This window comes from Drosophila obscura, unplaced genomic scaffold, assembly GCF_018151105.1.
Source record: "Drosophila obscura isolate BZ-5 IFL unplaced genomic scaffold, ASM1815110v1 contig_17, whole genome shotgun sequence".
NCBI lineage: Eukaryota > Metazoa > Arthropoda > Insecta > Diptera > Drosophilidae > Drosophila > Drosophila obscura.
The window spans coordinates 2,873,614-2,894,010 of record NW_024542757.1 but is presented as its reverse complement, the minus strand read 5'-3'; the positions used below and the strand labels follow the sequence as shown (position 1 = coordinate 2,894,010).

The 20,397-nt window shown below is 47.1% G+C and overlaps 3 protein-coding genes and 1 long non-coding RNA gene across 5 annotated transcripts; 2 read left to right on the top strand and 2 right to left on the bottom strand.

Annotated features, from left to right (window-relative positions):
- The first annotated feature begins 273 nt into the window (after positions 1-273).
- LOC111074249 (putative ATP synthase subunit f, mitochondrial) lies at positions 274-1,065 on the top strand. Its single transcript, XM_022366974.2, has 3 exons — positions 274-340; positions 406-488; positions 628-1,065. Exons 2-3 carry the CDS (start codon positions 410-412, stop codon positions 870-872), a joined length of 324 nt encoding a protein of 107 aa, XP_022222666.1. The 5' UTR covers positions 274-340; positions 406-409; the 3' UTR covers positions 873-1,065.
- On the bottom strand, positions 625-2,233 carry LOC111074247. Its single transcript, XM_022366971.2, has 2 exons — positions 1,313-2,233; positions 625-1,247 (listed from the first exon to the last, which is right to left on the bottom strand). The coding sequence occupies exons 1-2, from the start codon at positions 2,194-2,196 to the stop codon at positions 1,067-1,069; spliced, it is 1,065 nt and encodes a 354-aa protein (XP_022222663.2). The 5' UTR covers positions 2,197-2,233; the 3' UTR covers positions 625-1,066.
- Positions 2,234-2,241: 8 nt separating this feature from the next.
- On the bottom strand, positions 2,242-20,255 carry LOC111074246. The gene is made up of 9 exons (XM_022366970.2): positions 20,098-20,255; positions 19,317-19,440; positions 11,291-11,349; positions 10,468-10,516; positions 7,973-8,204; positions 7,824-7,890; positions 3,914-4,395; positions 3,526-3,844; positions 2,242-3,469 (listed from the first exon to the last, which is right to left on the bottom strand). Exons 3-9 carry the CDS (start codon positions 11,339-11,341, stop codon positions 3,272-3,274), a joined length of 1,398 nt encoding a protein of 465 aa, XP_022222662.2. The 5' UTR covers positions 11,342-11,349; positions 19,317-19,440; positions 20,098-20,255; the 3' UTR covers positions 2,242-3,271.
- LOC111074307 lies at positions 9,412-10,581 on the top strand. Of its 2 annotated transcripts, XR_005967541.1 has the most exons (4): positions 9,412-9,608; positions 9,671-9,801; positions 9,858-10,305; positions 10,373-10,581. It is a non-coding gene; the product is annotated as an uncharacterized LOC111074307 (long non-coding RNA). The 2 variants fall into 2 exon arrangements; XR_002607804.2 differs by having other exon boundaries at positions 9,412-9,801.
- Positions 20,256-20,397: the final 142 nt, after the last annotated feature.

The following is a 20,397-nucleotide window of genomic DNA, read 5'->3' as shown; positions in this document are numbered from 1 at the left end:
ATGGACATTTTGTGTACCCTATCACACCATTTAACCAATGTTAAATTTGAAGAGTGGTTCCAAGCAGACTAATTGCTGATATTAATTTTTATTTTTATTTAAATGTGTCGCTGTTAAACGATATGAAAATGATATTAACGAGAAAAACATAATCGATCGGAACGGAACGAACTCAAGAGCGATCTAGTTCTAGTGCTGAAAAGTGTCTTTGTACAATTGTCCCAGCTAGCTAGCTTGGTATATTTACGGTATATTTTGAAACGGAAAGGGTATATTTCGGTATATATTTGAGGGTCAGACGAGTATTTTATTGATAAATCACACTGAACTGTCACACTTTGTAAGTAGCAGGACCGAATTTTTCGTTTCATAAGAAAAATATTAAATATATTTTTTTTAACACAGCGAGATGGCTTTCGGTGACTATCCAGTTGAATACAACCCCAAGGTGCATGGGCCCTACGACCCAGCCCGCTTCTATGGCAAAGGTAAGCAATTTTTCAGAGTTACGTAATTTTCACCGCAAGAATCTTGCGGCAGGGCTGGCCAAGTGCGAGCAGAGCACATTGGCACGGATGAGAGACGAGATTCAAAGTAATTTACATAATTAAATTTCTTTGCTTGCAGCTGATGTCCCATTCGGACAGGTGAAATTGGGCGAGTTGGGCTCCTGGTTTGGTCGCCGTAACAAGACCCCCAATGCCATTGTTGGTGCCGTCAGCCGTGCCTGGTGGCGCTGGCAGCATAAGTACGTTTTCCCGAAGCGTGCTGGCATTGCACCCTTCTTCCAGCTGACCGTGGCCAGCATGACGTTCTTCTATATGATCAACTACACCAAATTGAAGCACCACAGGAACTACAAGTACCACTAAACCCGGAGGACTTCAGTTCCAGCTGCGATGGTGTGCACTTTATTTGTTTTAAAACCTTCAAACATTGCGACTCACGTTCGATAGAGTGCGGGAGGTGGGCTGACACTACATAATACTAGTACATTTGGCTTTTGTGTTTTCAAAACGGCTTAAGTGAATAAAACGGCTGCGAATAACAGTGCTGCACCACAGACTCAATCATTACGACACTCTGCCACAGCATTCGGCCCGATATCCAGTTCCGCCTCACGCTTCCAGCTCCTTGGACTCGCAGTAAATATTTCGCAAATAAAAGGTAGTTCGCGTTCGCAGCTGATCGCATGCCAGGTGGCCTGCGGCGTCAGTGCAACGCAACTCGCGTTGGCCCGCTGCAGCCTGTAATTGTGGAAGAACCAATGGCTGGAATCTGCTGTTACCTTTGGCTAAATGTACACTCTTACCCAAGGCCTGGATGACCAACATCCCATGCCCTGTAAAGAAAACACATCAAGCTCTCGTGCTGAGCATTCCTGAAATCGTGAAGGCTTAGGGAGGTTGTACAATTATATGCTAGTCCCACATAGGCCAGGAAAATATCTGGCATAGGCTCTGCTTCCAGCACTGGGCGCGTACTTCTGTTAAAATCTAGCAGCCATTGTGATAAGGTTCTCGTCCGAGACTCGGAGGCGATGTGCGCCAAGCTGCCGTCGAACTCGCTGGAGTTGCTGCACGCCAAGGATGCATTCAGATAGCTGCTGGGATGGGTGTACACCAGAAAAAGACCAACCTCTGGCACACAGCTATAATTCTGCAGTGTTGTTGGTCTGCCATACAAGCTGTAGTAGTCGAAGCGGCTGTCATTGACCATGCCCCCAAAGGTGCTATTCTGCGGGCACTGCAGTACATGACAGTTGAAGAACTCTGCGGGCTGCTCAAATACCGTCAATCGGCTGCGCAAGTCCTTTTGGCGGGCACTGGAGCTGTTGCCAGAGATCGGCTGAATAAACTTATTCCTGTTTCGCGTTGAACCACCTGGAGCGTAGTTCAAGGCCAGTCCATGCAATTCACGGGCCAAGTTGGCGCAGTCCTCCAAGGATGATGTGCTCTCCAGAGCCAGTGCATCGTCCGCCAAAGCCCGTTGACACTCCCGAACCAAATGAAACTGCAGTGGAATCGGCGCGTCAGTGGGACAATTCAGAGAGCCCATGGACATGCTCGCCAGCAGTTGTAGCAACAGAAATATAATAGTAGTAGACATCTGGGACACACACCCACCACAGTCCACACACGAAGTGGCACTGACTTCGGGCAGTGCCTCTCTGCTGTCCCTGAGTAAGATTGACATGGACAACAAAAGCTGAAGCTAGATGCGACTGCGAATGGAATTGTGTACGGTCAATTTGAGTTTATTGTTCAATGTGATTAATATTAACTTAGAGGTAAACTATAATTGCAGTTTAAAATTTAAATTGATTTCCATTTGTATGCGTTATGCGTAAATTGAACGGCTCCAGAAGAGCATTCCCTCAGAATCGCATTCGGAATGCTCCATTGAAGCTGTACAAAGTCCTAAGCTTACGTTTGAGAGTGATTACAACATATTTATTGTATTTTAAGTATAGTAGATTTCTGCTTGGGACGGCTGCATTCTAATAAGGGCTGCTGCTGCCCTAGTCCAGAGTGTAGTGCAGTGTAGTTTAAGTTAAACAATGACAAGAAGTTGTTCAGGAAATTCAACTAAGAACGTGATGTGTGGATTTGTTTGTGTTTCTACGTGGACCTTTGGCAGTAAGGCATTCGATCCATCTGATCTGATAAATTACGTGTAGCAGTTAAAGTATTAAGTAGATACGAGTACAAATATCACCTGAGCGTCGGCTGCTGCATTCGTTGTTAGTTCGAGTGTTTAAATTATAGTAGTAGGTAGGTAGTGTAAGCATAATACGTGTAAAGGAGGGCTGTGATGTCAAGAGACACGCTAATGACTGCACCACTGCTTAAAGTGGAGTCTCTCAAAGAAGGGCGAGTCCAACACCGACTGTGCGGAACAGAGTTCCAGCTCCCTCCATGTGACCGAGCGATGCCAAGAACTCTGCGACATTAGCGGGCAATAGAGAGGGGACCCAGCCATTGCCCGGTAATCTCTGCACAAACATTTTTCAAACCTAAGACTATGCTTAAACCTAGGGACAGTCGTCGCTGGACGACTGACCGACCGCTTGCTCCTGTGACCTTAAACACTAATTTGCTCCCATTCTTGATTCGACGGAGTTGACGTTGACTACCGCAGCGGCACCCTGCGCGACAGAATCTCATCCTGATAACTGATTTAAAACACTTTGAGTGTTCCATTTGCATAATTTTGGATAGGTTGAATTTTGAATTTTCACATTGAGGCGGGACCCGGAGCCGGGCTGCGTTTAGCTACTGTGCGAGAAGGCGGTGTTCGTGTAGGGTCCACTGTAGATTGAGCTGCCCGAATTGGACACCGTCTTCGTGCTGCGGCGAGCCATGATGCACAGCACAGCTGCGACCACAGCCAGCATCAAAATCAGGCCCGCAATGGCAATGGCTATGGCAAAGGTGCGCTGCGACACACACAGAGCGTCCTCCAGAGTCTACAATTGAATCGAATGGTCAGAAATGGTGGAGATCGTATTATGTGTGAACTTACCTTCTCCTTGTAGACTGCATCATCGTCGCTGTCGTTGGCATTCTCGTTCTCGTTGACGTAGAGGCCGGAGAATACCTCAATTGTGGCTGGTAAACCTTCCTCGTCCTTGCTATCGACAGCAGTCTGACGCTTTGGCCGCTTGCCGCTGCACAGAGGCGCCTCCTGGCATGTCGGATCTTCCAGAGCACAGAGGCGCACATTGCACTGATAGTAGACCGAGGTGGTGTACGGGAACTTGTGGGCCGGGAAGGTCACATTAGCGGCCAATCGATCCAGCGTGTAATTGAATTGTCCCATGATCTCGTTGTCCATGGGACATCTGCAAAACCAGACAAGATGTGGACATAGATATATATGTACGATACTCATAGCCTTTTTTTACACTTACCCATCCTCTCCCACCAATCGCTGTTCTCCCCAACCCAAGCCGTCACGCACGATGCAGTCGGTAACATGGAGACCATAGATCTGCTGTCTGTCGATGCTGATGACAATGGTCAGCGGATCACCGATCTTCACGTCGTCGGCAATCTTGTGCTCGTCATTGTAGATTTTCATATGGCAGCCGGGCATGGGGATTTCGTTATTGCTGACATCCTCTTCGTCGAGCGGGGCATTCACATCGTAGACATCCTCCTCGTCCAGTTCATCGTCGCGCTGTTTGTCCAAGGATCTGCCATAGTCACGGCGATCCTCGCTGCGCAAGGCCTGTGGTTTCTGGGAGTGCTTGCGCAGATGCTTCTTGGGCTTGATGGCTGCGTCGCGGCTTTTATAGGCACAGCGCACATGGTAGCCACGTCCCAGATCGGTGATGAGCTTCAGGTGAGGCTGGAGCACGATTGTGTTGAAGAATTCAATGCCGCCATCGTCCTGAAAGGGAAACATAATACAATTATTGATGGAAAATGGAAATTTTATGTATAAATCAGATATTAGAGTGGGTATGAGCCAGTCTTTCTAGTCAAACCTTCTTTTCTTGACATTCAAATGGAAATTATCCAAAGACTGACAAAAGACTTGGACAGCAAACTCGCTGGCATCCACTTGGCCTGAGTTTCTCACTGTGCCAAGAAGCCATATCAGCGACTGGAGAACACTAGCTACCATCAAGCATCAAGCCCCTTCTCATTATGCATTCAAATTCACGCTCCGCTGCAGCCAGAAATCGCTTTGGAGCCTCGTTACTGTGCGATTCAGTTGCCATCCAAGACAAACAATAAGTCGACTGCGGAGCACTTCCTGATATGTTGCCATAGAATGGTGCTAGAGCCGATCAACCAAGTGTGACGCCTCGCCACCGGCCCCAGACCAGGAGATCTTTGGGCCTTATCTCCTCTCCTCGCAAATTAGCAAAGTTTGCATGATGAATTTTAATTGCAGGCCTGCCTGGCTGTATGTTGTCTGGGCATGATGCAATTGTGATTGGAATGGGTCGTAATTGTACTTCCGCTGTCTGTACCCGAAATATTGTCATAGGCGATAGGCCAATGCCTATCCAGCCCTGGTTTGGCATTCCTCTGTGCGCACTGCGCACCTAACCTAACGGTTGTTGCCCATTGCCCATTGGTTCTTGTGCTAATTCCCCTGACAGCGCCACAGCAACAAATCGAGTACACATACTCGATAGCACTCGAGGTAAGGTATTAAAACGAAGCGGGCCTCGGAAGTTTTGTAATTGGGTCTCTCTACAGATTTGGGCACGGAAGTTCTTCATTTAAGTGGACTCTGACAAGGGGTGGGGGCACTCTTAATTGGTAGCGTTGTTTCGAAAGGCATTAAGAAGAAGCCAGCCGGCTTAGTCCGACCCCATGCGATTTATTGCCCAACGCTGACTCTGAAGCGTTTCCGTCGCTGCCATTGTCTGGCTCAAAGCAAGCTGTGAGACAGAGACGACGGCACGGAAGAGGAGAAACGGTGTGAGAGGTGTGTGTGCGGTCTTCTTCCAGCCTCTAAGAACCAAGAACCGTTGACAGTTAGGTTTACGAATAAGTATAAGTTCTCAGCATCGCGGCATCATCATCATCAGCAGCAGCAGCAGCAGCAGCAGCAGCAGCGTCAACAAGACAATGGGCCAATAAAAAGCATAATAAAATGACATTTAAGATTTCGAGCACAAGCGTCAAAAGAATCTAACGGTAGAAAGCGCTATTATGTCATTATGACACTTCTCTTACTGGTGAGCGTTTTGGAAGCGAACACGAACAATATATGGATGTAAATGCCTGATGAGCTGTAAGATATTTGGGCCTGAGTAAACAGGTTCAAGCTGGAATGCGTGGGAGCTGCCTCCGTCGACCAACTGACCTTCGCTCCAAACACGGCGGCAGCAGCAGCAGCAACAGCCGCATTATAATATCAATAACAGCAATAAAACGCTTACAAGTCGTTGCACACTTTTGGCCTTTTCACGGCCAACCAGCCAGCGGCATTGGCGGCCAATGAACGCCGTTTTGACCGACCGCCAACGTTGCTAGCGTCAGAACAAATTGATTTCGACCGGGAAGATGATGGAGCCCAAAGGTGCGGGGGTTCCTAATTGGATCGCTACTTGCTGGGCCATGAAAAATTGTGACTTGATGTGTGTACGAGCGAGAGTACTCGTAAGCTGGCAATGGAATTGTAGTTCTGAGCTCATCATCTTGGCGGCAATTAAATTTTAATTAAAATTATTTTTCTCGCTTCAGAGTCCCCTCCAGCCACAGCACTGGGAGGGGGCATCTGCTTGTGGCTGATTTAATTATGCTTGACATGCGCACAGTGCACAGCACGGATCGTCTCGGCGCGACCCTCAGCTCGGGGTGGCAGTCACCAGTCAATGGCATCGCTGTGGCAAGTTGTCACGCGACTCTCCACCATCCCCCCATACTCCAATATCCCACCTTGCATTCGGAAAGCTGAGCTCATCGTCTCAGGGGCTATGACGTAAGACAAGGCAGGATGCCAGCCAAGCGGTGGCCATTAGTCGAGTGCATGCTGGCTCAGAGCCGCTCATCATCTTTAATGACAAACATTAAAAAGTAGGTACACATCTCGAGTCCAGCCTTGACTGCGTCTGTTGGTCCGGTGCAAATAAACCATTTTCTTGTTGCTTGTTTATCTTATCGATTCTGGCTTATTGAATGCTCGGCGCAAATTGTTTGAGTCAATACGGGAAGGCGGCTTGGCCAAGGACAAAGCAATGACAACACCAGAGACTCGGGCCACAATCTCAAAGAACATGGCAGCTATGTACAGTGCGTCTGGTAACTATTTACCAGTTTTCTAGCACACACACAACACACCCTGTAATGTATTGCCACATCGATCGAATCGATCCGCTTGTCGTAACTGCAATTAACATTTGCAATTTCAAAAATTGTGTCAATCCAATCGAGCGAAAGGAAAAAGCAGTCGAAGCTGCTGCAGCAGCAGCAGCAGCAGCAGAAAATTACAAAATGCTGGCCCCATAAATGCTGAGAAAATTACGTTAAATATGTATCACAATCGGAATTTATAAGAGTGTGTGGCTGGGATCGGGTATAGTAGACCATAAACATGCCTCTGCTGTGCTGCTGATGCGTGAGCTGCCGACGCATTTGGCCGGGCCAAGTGCTAATTGAGATTTCAAAATCCCATCAGATCCCAGCGCACAAAGGCAGTTCGTTGTGTGATCGAATGAATCGATCGAATGAGCCAATAAATAAGCCAAGCCATAAAATCATTAGAGCTGGCTGGACAAACTCTAACTGAAATTTATATGGCACATCTGGGGCCGTCTTTGGGATCATTCGATATCGTTTACAGGGACATGGCAGGTTGGGTTGTCATGCTCGCTGAGGCGGTGCTGATCAATAATACGCTTGATCAGAGTTTATGTTATGACATCTCAAGAAATCTAGTTTCACATGACACTAGCTGTTTTCTAGACCTTACTAAAATGAAACGATGATCATTAGGTTCTTCATGCCATCAGCCGTACCTAATGACTGCTATTTTAGTTAACAAGTCTTGACGCTATACAAGCGATTTATCCACCATTAGCTTAGTCACTGAGTGCGTGTGCGTGTGCTGGTTGAGCGTCAACCTTTCAATTGACTAATCATCTTGGCATATGGATTTTACCTTGTAACCAATGACTCGAGAGTTGCCTTATAGGTGTAATGCTTTTTGTTTATTTGCATGCGAAAAAGGCAGAACGAGTTTGCTCGGACATCTGCTTGAGTGGGAGCACAAGTTAGAGTCTCTGGCCTGCTGGCTGATTGGCACCCATTATGGAAGAGACCCATCATCTCTGTTCTAGGCTATCGACTGTGACTTACCGTTTCCTTGGGCATCGTGTTGCAGCTACGCAGGGGCAGCTTGTACCGCAGCGAGCCCACGTGATCTCTGCGGGGGGGATGGAAAAAACGATAGCAATTACAACAATCTAATCTAAATTGTGATCTGCGCGCGCGCGGCTCTCACTCACCTGTACTCGCTGAGGCATGTGGAGTTCTTGGATAGGCCTTTCGGGTAGATCATGCCACTGAAAAGTCCGGTCTCGTGGTTTGGCGGGGCATCTTTGATGGTGATCAGCATGGAGCCCGATAGGCACTTTATCCGCACGCTCGGCTCAATGGCTGGCTTGGAGGTGGGTGCGCCTCCATCGGACTCCGCCTCGGCCGCTGCGATGGCGTCACTTAGCGAGCTTTGTGCATCCTCTGCAAGCGAAATAAAAAGGAAATTATGAAATGCAATAAAGTCTCAGATACAGGCAAACATGACAGGCACGCTCCCAAAATGGAATACATATGTATTTGTGCAGCTGGCAAACTACAGTTAGATGTGGATGAGGATGCGGTTGCAGTTGCATCAGCATCAGCTGCTCTGCGCTGAACCAACCTCAAGAGCCGTTAGCACAAGTCATGAGCGCACAAAAAAAAAAAACAAAACAAAAAACCCCAAGACAATGGCACAACAGATGCCCATGGGAGCAGTATTTAGTCGAGGTTGGAGTCGCAGTGCGCTCCAAGCTATGCCAGCATGCGGAAGAGCCAACAAACAGCGACAACAACGGTACGTTCATGACATTGAAAAGCCATTGAAGCGGCAACAACAGCGCCAACCCACCTGGGGGGAAGACACACACACAGCACAGAAGCGCTCGTGGGCCTGGCCTGATCCGCGGCCATTAGAAAGATGCCAAGTTCCTTGAACTTCAGCAGACGATTCGAGACATGGCCTGGGATTAGGTTGGGCTCTTGGCATTTCCTGCTCGATGCCAGCGTGCCAGCGAGCCAGCGCTCACGAAGCCCAGCTAAAGCCAAAACAGATCAGACCTGGCCAGACCAGAAAGCCATTGCAATGCCAAGAACTCCATGCTGAGTTGTTGCTCTGACACCTCCCCCTCGCACCACCGGGCTCGCATGCTTGGGCTCTTCATTTTGCACTCTTTTGTGGGCCCATCGGAAGGTACACAACTGGTCCGAGGAAGAGCTCCGCTTCGCTGCGGCACGTTCGCCCTGCCAGTCGGCTGTGTGTATACTTTGGATGGGATGCGAGGCGATGTGATGTGCCTTTGCAGTGGTTCAACGAACCTTGCAGCATTTCGCATCACTTACCTCTGGTTCTGTTCTATTCCAGCATGTGGCTGGGCAAAGTAATTGCATGCAACACGGCCACGTCGTCGCTGTCGTGGCTGGAGCCGGTTTTTATGGTGCCTCCACTCCTGCAGTGGACTGCGGCCAGCACATAAAACATTTAATGGCTTTCTATTATGTATAATTTGAGAAGGGGAAGAACTGCATTGCCCAGCGCAGATCTCAAATATAACAAGAACTCAAAATACGTAAACACTGCACTTCCATGTGAATCAGTGTTGGACAGTGCCACTAAGCTGTGAGTATTGCCATCCTTGTTTCACTCGTTTTATGCAAAGGGATTGGACAGAGAAAACACAAAATGGCAGACGTCGAATAGCCAGAACGAAATTCTACCACATTCAATTAAGTTAAAACGATTCTGAAGAGCTCTTTCGGAATAGGAACTTTTTCATACTGCCTCGATTGCATTTGTGACTTCGTTAAAATGGACGGATCAATGTGGGAGTCAACAGTGAAATTGAGGTCAGCCCCAACTGATCATTGATCCCTGCTCCCACTAGATATTTATGCCGGTAATCCGCTAGCCCGACCACGACTGGCCCCGCGGAAGCTGCAAACGATGAGGATGATGAAATGCGTTTGCTTTGGCCAGCTCCCTGCATAGAAGACGCAAATGCTGCACTGTCGGAGTGGGAGAGAGTTTGGAGTGTTTCATGTAGGAAAAAGTCTCAACCAGCATCGTCAGTCCTCACAATTCTATTATCGTTCCAGGCATGCTTCCACCAAGCACTTTGACCCGGACGCAACGATGCCGTCCCGTCCCGTTAAACGCTGCAGGAGCGGAGCAGCAGTGCCTAACCACAGGCTCACGTACCAGAAAATCTTCAACTATCTGGAGTCGCCTTGGGCCATCTAGGGGATACAGCCGTATTGCGGAGCCAAAAGGAAGCATGCTGCAATGCTTGCTGTCGCTTTTCAATAAGGCAGCTGAAGGCGCCAGGCCAGTAAGAGCCACATGAATGGACTTTTGCTTGCCATGCGATTATGTGCCTGGTGCTGGCAACACTTTTGGCCAACAGTCAAGAGATTTAGCAACCAAACAAACGAAAAAAGACAAACACCACGACAAACCCCTAACGCTGTCTCCGAAGCGAAGCAACAATGGCAGATTAAAGAGGAATGCGGGCTTTTAAGCGGAGTGCTGCTTATAACTAATTAGGTAATACTTGTAGAGCTCATTTGAACACTAAAGTATCCAGCCTAATGATAAATGTATTCGTTTTCAGATGCCGCTTCAACCAACTCGTCAAACTCGTAATGTTTCCCATAATTTAGCATTTGGAATCAAAAGAACTCATCATGGCTTATTGATTGTACTTACTGACTGCCGTTGGTATCTGTGCTGCGTGCGTCGTCAGAGCTGCGATTGTCTGCAAAGAAAGTGGAGACAAGTCACTCATTAGCATAGTTGGGTAGCCTGTATTAGTAGTAGTAGTAGTAGTAGTAGTAGCCTGACCCCCGGACTCGACTCCTGCTCAGACCCCATGGCAGGCCGGCCATAAAGCGATGACATAAATCACGGCAAGCCGACACAAAGCCCCAGTCTAATCCAGCCGCGACACGGCAGTAGGTAAGCTTCTTTAATTAAAGTGGATAGAAATGCAGCTGAAATTTCGTTTTCGTGTTGCAGGCAGATATGGGGAAACATTATATTCTCACGATTCTAAGGCCTGTGCGCTCTGCCTGTAATGATGGCGAAAACTTTCGCCAGCCTCTTGCGCTGGGTTAGAGTTGAACCTGAATCCAGTCAAAGTCGACGCTGGAGTTGAGGTTGAGTCGGGGCCAAGCGGCTCAGAATGAAGCGGAGCTAGGCATTGCTAGTCCAGTGTTGTGCCACTTTTGGCAACATGGCAACAGACGGGTGCGAGCAGGAGCGACCGAATTGCATTTAGCATACGGAGAGAGAGTCGGGTCGGCTGTCTGTCCGGTCCGATCCGATCCGATCCGTCTGTTGGCCACCTCATATCCAGGTTAATCGCATTGGCATGCAATTGTCATTCGGGGTTCTGGCTGATTGATGTGTTTAGCTGCTGCTCTGTCGACTCTGACTGGCTGGCCTGGTCTGGTCTGGTCTGCCAATTTTCCATTTCAATGCCCAGGCCCAGAATGGGGCTACGGATAGTCGACTCTCGGATAATACTTACGATTAAGTGCAGCGCCGTGTACAGTACGTCCATTTGTGTGCCCGACTTCATGGTGTGAGCTGCAAACAAAAAAAGGTGAGAGAAAGACGTAGATTAATGCGGTGCTCAAGACTTGTGAGATATCCATGATAACCGGTTACAGACACCCACAATACACGTATATCAATCCGATCCGATTATGCTAAATCATACAACATACAACATACAGCTCGTACAACAGTTCTTCAATGAATATTTGTTGGGTTTCGCTTGGGTTCGTTGCCGTTGCCGGCGGGCAAACTTTCTGTTTGCCAATTGGGTCAAGTCAACACAGCCCAGCCAAAAATTTGGCTCCAATGTTGCCAGGCATCGCGTGCGCGGATCTTGCAAATGGGTTAACATCGGCATAAATTTTGAAACAACGGTTAACTAGTGACTGAGAAGAATGAGAAGGCGGAGGTGATGCTGGAGGCTGGAGGCCAGCACCCAAAAGCATCTTCAAGTACCGCCCAAAACGGAGCCGAAGATAGACAAACATCCGTCAGTGCAACTCATGACGGAGACTCATTGTGGCATGACTGTGATTTCCGCTATTACAACACAAACAGAAGCAGCTAGCAGCTAGCAGTGTTTGGACTGTGGAGCACACATATTACGAGGAATTAAACACATATCAATAACCGGGCATGCTGCACTCATGATAAGCACTTTTTAGCTTCCTGCAACGTACACACGGACCGTGTGAGAACAACCTGGTTGCGAGTCATGGCCAGGAAGACACATCCACAGCCACAGCCACATCAAAATCACCTCCGTTGTTGCCAGTTAGATGATTATCATTGGGGCGACCCGAAACAACAACATGCGGCGGCTTACGTTGATGGCATGGCCAACAGGCAAGGCAAGGCGATAATGGCCCCGGAGGCAATGATTTGTTGTTGCAGCCTACTGCTGCTGCTGCTGCTGCTGCTGCCAACACATTTCATTCACTTGACGGCAACGCAGCCAGAAGAAATGATGTCACAAGGCCCCGCCGCCACTCAGCTGCAGCTTCGCGTCTGGATCAGTTATTATCCAAGTGCTGTAATCTCATTGAGGGGTTTTGTTGTTATTATTATTGAAATTGGGGAGAAGCCAGCCAGCAACTGGGTCAATAGTTATCTTATGGAAATGATAAATTGTTAACATTATGCACCGCACACACACACACACACACACACACACACACACCAATCACCAATTTGTCAATGCTGGCAGGCCCACACTTCCTCAACAATAAGCCAATGTTTCAATATAGATTGGGATCGCGGAGCGTAGCGGATCGTCGCTCAAAGCTGAATGCAAATTGCCAACTGACGCCAGCAAACAGCTTCACATCCCATCCCATCCCACAATGGCAGTGCGCGGACTCGGTACTTCTATTGGCATTGCAATAAATTAGCTAAAATTAGCAAAAATGACGCAACCTGCTCCAAACAGATACAGAAATATGTACTCCAAATTGAAAGCGCAGCTCATGCAGGCAAACAAAAATTGAGCTAGAAAACGCCAACGAATATTATGAATAATGACTTTGATTGGCATCTGCTCTCGTTACCCAGTTCGGGGCAAAAACTACAACAGCAACAAGTAAAAGAGGAGAGAAAAAATAATGCCAAAGTGCCAAAGTGGAAAATGGGAGCTCTGGCTGACCTTCAATTACGTTTCGTCTGCGATACGGGAAATTGCAACTGGAAATTGGATCAATAGAGTATAACTTTCACGACTCTACGAGTCGAGTGCAAATAAAATTAATAATTGAAAAATGATAAAACAATCTCGAATAAGACAGGAAATTGAAGTTCCCTTCCTTCGTACGTTTTATGTATTCCACTCATGGAAATGAAGAACAACTTCAGAATGGAAATGATATATGTAATCTTTCCTTCCTGCTACCATGATTCATTGACTATTCAACGCGATACACTCAAAGTATGCGTGCTGGTGAGTGTGCATTGAACTGCAACGGATATTTTCTGTCGATTTGAATCCATTTGACACACATTTCGGAGAGTAAACGAGCAACAAAGCAACAAAAGCCAAGCCAAGCCAAGCCACCCAAAACCTAAACAAATACGAGTACCAAGTAAAAACCAACAAAATGGTCCGTGCAACTGAATAAATTAAGTTTTTCTGTGTGTGTGTGTGTGGTGTTTTGCGTGCCAACGAAGAGCCAACCAACGATGTGTAAGTGTTTTACTTTTATTTTGTTTAAACAATTGCATTTTCATTGATGTGTGGTGCGATGTGTGTGAATGCTCTGCTAATGTGGCGGCAAAGTGACCTCGCGTGTTTCCATTTCCCCCTCCCCAACAGTTAACGTAATTTATTTGCTTTTAAATACGAGTATACGAGTCAACGACAGTACGCCAAAAACCAAAATAGCAATGTGGAAATGCATGCTTAAGTTTTACAGCTTTCTGCTTGAGCAAAATTGTTAGGAAAAGCCAACAAACAAACAAAAAACAAAACACATTAAAGAGTATGAAAAAAGCGCGTAACTGTGCGTTAAATTGCGCCCAAGTTAAAAATTTGAAAATTAAATTTGAATTGCCCCGTTTAATTGTTGGGCCAGGCAAGACTAATATCTGATTATTCGGTGCCGCCTATGGATCAATTCATTCATCAGCAAATTAGGTTGCTCCACATACAACGTACCTGTGTAAGCGGGGCACATTAATCAAACGAAATAGCTGAGGGACCCCGAACCCCAAGAAATGGGTGACTTCATTAGAAGTAGCAGCAGCAGCAGCGCCGCTTACAATTAGAATATCACACGATTCCCATCTCGAGATGCTGGATTGGATACGATGCAAATTGCCAAAGGCTATACAGAAAAAAAACATGCAAAAAAAACCGTGTTAAGCACACATTTTATGTATGCATGTACCATGTACATATAATATGTACATATATACAGATAAGCGATACCAGTATTAACCGCAAACACACACATGGCTCCGGCTCTGACCCATTTGAAACGAGCAAACGGCCAAAGAAAGAGTGAAACAGAGAGACCGGACGGACTGAGAACCAAACTTTCGGTTGCGTTGCGGTTTGCCGTGTGGTGTGTGCTTTTGGGCGGAAGAAGGGAGGGACAGGGACTGGTAGAAGTGCCATAAAAATGAGAAATCTCCCCAAGCCAATACCATCTCTCTCTCTCTCTCTCGAATATATACTCGTATTCGGGTCGGCACAGAGCTGTAATATGATCAATCAGCATAGCGATGCGTACAGCTAATTTCGCTGCAATTTCGCTGCCATAGAAAGTAAGTTGGGGCTGGTTATGTTATGCTATGACCCCTCTCTCTATCTCTCTCTCTCTCTCTCGCCGCGATCTTCAACTCGATTTTGACTGTAAGATGCAGGCGTTAGGCCCAGCCTGGGCTATGCCTATGCCACCATTGTTTGATTATCCCGCATTGTTCTTAATGATGGTAATTAACGAGTCGCGTCGAGTCGAACGTAAAAGGGTCAAATGCGCTGCAGTCTCCGTCTCTCCACACGCATATTTCTTGATTTTTACAGTTTGAATGAGGTCAGGCATGGCTTTAGTTTTTTTTTTTTTTGGTTTCTTTAGCTTTTACTTTTACCCGAAAAACTTCTAGTGGCCGCCGCAGGTGCTTTTGTCTATCTGGTGGCATCGACTTTGCGTGCTAATCAAGCACTAAAGATCAATGGCAATTGAAGAATCGACTTTCACCTGCTTGTGTATGCAGGGAGGCGGCAGGGGCTGCGGCCGTCAATTAGAATTTCAAATGTGGAGATATCACAATTAGCTGGCATTTGATTGGGGCAGATCGATCGCAGGTAGTAGCACTGTCCGGCTCTGGCTGCCATCTCAGGTCTTTCGGTGCAAAGCAAACGCAGCCAACGAATCGGAACGGAGTCTATTTTTTTTGTTTACCCGCTTTACGGACTGGCGTTGCGTCAAGGTCATTGCAATTGTCTCGACGTCGTCGTCGTCGCCGTCGCCGTCTCCGTCTTATTGTGTTGAGCTCCAACACAATGCGCAAATGAGCTAACAATGCTTTAATTCGCTATTGGCCAATTGCAATAAACGCCAACGCCAATTCCCATTGTGCTGGCCACGTTTATAGGTTTTGATTTGGCCAACCGCAGCAGCAGTAGCAGCAGCAGCAGCAGCGGCGCGGCAGCATTAACTTTAATTTACTCTGCAATTAAGACAAAGTGAGAATTTTGTGGCAAAGTGCGCATCGTTAGCGGTTAAATGGTCGAACCCAACCTCTTTGGCCAAAATGGAAAGGCCTCCTCTCTGGGGGTGTGTGCCGCTGTTGTCCTTGTGCAATGCTTTGGACCAATATGAGCGCTGTTGGCCGTTGCCAAACGCAGCTTTGTGCCGTAAACTGGAGCGTGGAGACATCTTGCCACATCTCGGACGGGCAGGTGGACCGGCGGACGGACGGTGTGTGACCAAGTTTGGGGGGTGAGACCAAAACGCAAGCCGCTGCCCAATTTCGTTTGCTCTGTCTCTGTCTCTGGCGGTTATGTAAGTTTTCTGGCAATGTTTTTTTTTGTTTTTTTTCCTTTTGGCCGCGTTGATTTGTCAAGTTGTCCAATTTGGCTCAGCCGCTGACTGGCAATATGCAAAATGCTTATTGGACACCCACAACAACAGCCAGTGGCTCAGCCTGCAAGTATATCTATTTTTTTTTGACGCCTAATTTTGTGGTTTACTTTACAAGTTTTGCCAGGCGAAAAATACAAAACAAAACAAACGGCAAAGAAATTCGCATTGAACGTGACTCGGGCTAAGCTGTAGACATGAATGTGTTTGATTTTTATCAGGCCTGGTCTACAATATTTCAGTTTTAGCCATTTACTTTGCGCTTTTTGCTTTGCTTTTGCCTTTTTGACTGGCGCCCATTGTTACCCGCCGCTGTCGTATAGTTTTTTTTTTTGCCTTGCCTTGCCTGAAGGCAGATCAAAAACTCGTTTTTTGTAGTTCCGTTTTTTGCTGTAGCTTTAGGTTTTCTGTTTCTGTTTGCTGTGTTCAGCCGGTCTAGAAGTACTTAAAATTGAGGCTCCCAGCGACACTGGCAACGGCTACTGCTGCTGGTCAACGAGCTTGGCATGGGACTAATTCGTCATTAAAACCCATTTATTGTAGGCTATTTTAAACCCAATGAGGGAATCGACTGATGAGCCACAGACACGGGCAATGCTAATTACTTAGAGCCCGCGTGACCTCATGCCTCTCTCATAATAACTTTATCCGAGTTTCCCCCGGACTCGCACATCTGTTCTTTTGCACTGATGACTCTCCTCTCATTTGCAGCACAAAATGATCTCATTCTGTGGCATAAACGAGGTAAGAACTCGTAGGAAACGAGTGTAATTTCCCAGCTGAAATACAATATTTTTGTTGCCCAAGTTTAGTTCTCAGATATCTCCTACACTTGGTATACATTACGTACAGTTCCCTGTTCCCTGTTCATTCCGGCTAAACTTAGACCCCCGCTCAAGGCAGTTCAAGAGTCAGCATTAGCCACACCCCATTTAAAGCTATTTAAAGCGGGGATTTGAAAGTGTTTTCGGAATGAGTCGAGCAATGCTCAACAGCTGGAGCCACAGCTCTTATTCGATTGCAGTTCAGTTCAGGGGTTTTTTTTTTTGCGTGGGGTTTGTCTAAGGTAAAAGCCTGCATTAAGTCAGCTTGATTTTGGCTCCGTCTCCGACTGCGACTGCGGCGGCGACTCCGAGGTGGGGTAGGGTGGGGGAGACTGGGGCAACTAGCCAGACGACTTTTCATTTGTAGCCAAAACAAACACGAAATTTGCTGCACATTGTCCAGGCCACGCCAGGGAGCAGATCGGCCAAGTGACTCATGGCTAAGCGGGGGGCGGCATGGCACGGCACGCCTCTAGCTAGCGAACGGTAACTTTTGGGGTTTTTGCATAATTAGCGGCGAGCGGCGAGCGCCAACGTGTCGCATGAGTAATGCGCTTGGGAAGACAGGCCAAGTTTGTTGCCCAAGTCTTTCGTCTTTCGTCTCAACTGTAAATCAATATGTTGCAAAAAAAAAAAAAGAAGAAAAGTAATGCCGAACGAGCGGGAAATCTAACGTTGTAAAGATCTTGAAATTCGGTTGAATGAACCCACATTTTTTTCGGTGCTTTCTTTGGCTGTTCTTCGGCCAACGTTTTCAGTGCGAAAGATTATAAATCAATTATTAGGCTGCCCCTCTACCCCCACCCCCTGCGACAGCACACCTTTGGAAAGCCCACACGTTGTCTGGAGTTCAGTTCATGAACCTACCCAGTGGAAGATTCGTCATCATCGTTTTCGATTAAAGAGAAGAAACAGAAGCTTAAACCGAGGGGGAGATTGTGTGCCTCTCTCTCTCTCTCTCTTAAGTGTGTCTCGCCACATCACATAATCGCAAAGAGTCATACATATAGCGGCAAAATTATACATATTTTTTCCGTCTTTATTTTATTTTGTGCTTCCTTCAAGGTCACTCGCAGCAGTTGTTATATAAACAAGTTAACTACACGATCGCTAAGAAACTGGTATTCAAGCACAGGCAAAGCTCGAGAGCTCCCGCCACTCGCGGATTCGCCTTTTTAATTATACAAAATTTAACGCTTGCGTTGGCGTTCCTCAAACTCCGGGGCAGGCAAAACAAAGCATTCTGAGAATGCTGTGGCAGCAGCCAGCCCACAGACGAGAGAACTAACCGGAGACAGAATGTTGCGGGGGCAATGATACGATGTATATACATACATACAAACGTACGTGTATCCAAAGGTCATTCATTATTCATAGCAAACAGGCGTTGCATTCAACACAAACAGCCGTGCATTACATTGGCCAGACAATATTTTGATGGCTAACAAACCACAAATTAACCAATTAATAGGCGATGCATCAAAAGGGAAAGGCCAGGCTCACTCCACACAGCCATCGTTCCCAGCGTTCAGATGATGTAAGTGTTCGGAGCCACAGCATCGGCTCATCCTCACTCAATGTCCATCAATCAAATTTTCTAATTGCTTCTTTTAGACGCCAAGCCAACATACACGATCTCGAAAAACGAACATAATTATGACCCCTTTCCGCCTGGCTAGATCTTCCGTCGAAGTGCTAAAAGTTCGACGGGGAGAAGCTTCATCATTCGACTCAGCTCAGCTCAGCGCAGCCATAGCCCTGGCTTTTTTCTCAGGTAAATGATTAATGTTGTACGCGCACAGCACTGAGAATTGGAAAATTGTTTGGTCAGCCAATTAGCAACAGATTCTGGCCGCACACAATGTGGGCTTGGAAAATGTGAATGGACCTGGACTTGGACTTGGATTTGGAATTGGAATTGGAATTTGGTCTCTGCAACACCCGAACTCCCGAATGCGATGACACATTACTTATGCCGGACACACACACACATCCAGGAATGGGAATGGGAAGCGGGAGGCCAAAACGGATGTCCGTGATGTGGCTGTTTAAACAGCAATTGCAGTTGTGCAGCACACCCCTACTGCTGCTTCCATTTGAGGCATGCCACATGCATCCCATCCCATCCCATCTCATCCCCATATTTGTGTCCCCAGACACCGGATGATGTAACCATCTGCGAACTTGGCAGCCAATTTTGGCCAGTGCCAGCGCCAACCTTGGGAAACAGGTTCAATGCAGATGGGGGACAGTTTTGCTCAGAAACGCAGCAAAACTAAAGTCCCATTTAATTTGCACAGAAAACAAATTCAATTCCAGCTTCAGTTTCAACTGCAGCCTCCTCCTCTTTTCCTCCTTCTCCTCTCTCCCAATCTCCCAATTTTCATCAAGTTTTTCAGGCGAAATCAACAGCGAACCGGTTTGGCTGATGGATTTTTGGCAGATCCGCAATGTGAGGCGATTTATGAAGTCATCTTTTCGAGGTTTTTTTTACTTTTCGGCCAAAAAAAAAACTTCGATATTGAATGTGAATTTTGTGCCGTTTGCAACTGTTGTGTTGCCTGCTAACGGTCTGGCCTGGCACACCGACACTCACCTCTGTCCAGGTTGTCCAACTTCGCCCTTCTTGTGTAATCCAATCCAATCCAATCCAATGGGTTGTGCTGTGTTGTATTTGGCGGTTGGTTGTTTTTGATGTTTGTTTTTCGCTATGGTTCAAACTGGTTGGGATTGGCCAAAAGTGATGATGAATTTTAATTATTTTTGTAGGGAATTATACGTTTCACATGAGTTTCAGGCTTTTGTTATTGGCATTAAATGAATTTTTTGCGCTTCGAGCTTCCTCTATTTATTTTTCCGTTTTGGTGGCCAACACTGGTTTTACATGTTAAGGCTGCACACACACATGCATATGTCTCTAAGATATCCCGAAGAGAAACGGACAGAGAGCGAGAAAGAGCAAGAGACTCTTTTAGTGAATTGTTGCAAATACTTTGTGAGCTGTTTGCCGCCGCCGCTATTGTTGTACGTTGCCTGTTGTCCCGTTGCCTGTTGCACGTTGCCCGTGGCAAGACAAAACTCTCCGACACTTTTACACTTGCCCCAAAACAGCAACGCGAAAACTGTATTCAAAAAGATTCACAAATCATTCAGCACGAATTTTTGAGCTGCCTCGGTTCAACCACCCGTCGAGCGTAATATCTTCCCAAGGGCAGCAACAATCAGAAAACCCAGACGACGGACGACAGACAACAGCAACGTTTTCGAAAAATCCAAAAGGAAAAAAATGTAAAAATCTCCACTGGCGTTGCCAATGGGGTTTGCACGATCCAATTAGAACCGGGTAAACACACTTATTCTTGAATCTTTAAACGCACTCAGAACTTGGGATCGATGAGGCACTCGCGTACACGAGGATGGGTTAGCATTGAATCGAAACGAAGCGGAGAGGGTCGGATCGGATCTGTCGTGCGATCCGCGTTCGTTAGCAATGTGGATGTCTCTCGCACACCAACCTGGCCAAGACTGACTGAGCCAACCGAGTCGAAGATCGAGCCGAGTCGAGGCGCACGCTCTGGCACTCCGAAGAGCCCCCCCGCCCAGAGGCAAGACGGCAGGCCAACAACCGGTCTTGTCAAGAGTCTTTTCGGAGTCGCCTGACTTGGGATTTTTCGGAG

What these genes read in the sequence shown, in the direction of transcription:
- LOC111074247 (XM_022366971.2), bottom strand. Translation starts at nt 2,196, where the DNA reads ATGTCAATCTTACTCAGGGACAGCAGAGAGGCACTGCCCGAAGTCAGT. An exon ending in GTTGGTCATCCAGGCCTTGG is followed by an intron (nt 1,248 to 1,312) that starts GTAAGAGTGTAC and finishes CCACAATTACAG; the next exon opens with GCTGCAGCGGGCCAACGCGA.
- LOC111074249 (XM_022366974.2), top strand. Translation starts at nt 410, where the DNA reads ATGGCTTTCGGTGACTATCCAGTTGAATACAACCCCAAGGTGCATGGG. An exon ending in AGCCCGCTTCTATGGCAAAG is followed by an intron (nt 489 to 627) that starts GTAAGCAATTTT and finishes CTTTGCTTGCAG; the next exon opens with CTGATGTCCCATTCGGACAG.
- LOC111074246 (XM_022366970.2), bottom strand. Translation starts at nt 11,341, where the DNA reads ATGAAGTCGGGCACACAAATGGACGTACTGTACACGGCGCTGCACTTA. An exon ending in ACAGATACCAACGGCAGTCA is followed by an intron (nt 8,205 to 10,467) that starts GTAAGTACAATC and finishes TTTCGCTTGCAG; the next exon opens with AGGATGCACAAAGCTCGCTA. An exon ending in ACATGCCTCAGCGAGTACAG is followed by an intron (nt 7,891 to 7,972) that starts GTGAGTGAGAGC and finishes TCCCCCCCGCAG; the next exon opens with AGATCACGTGGGCTCGCTGC.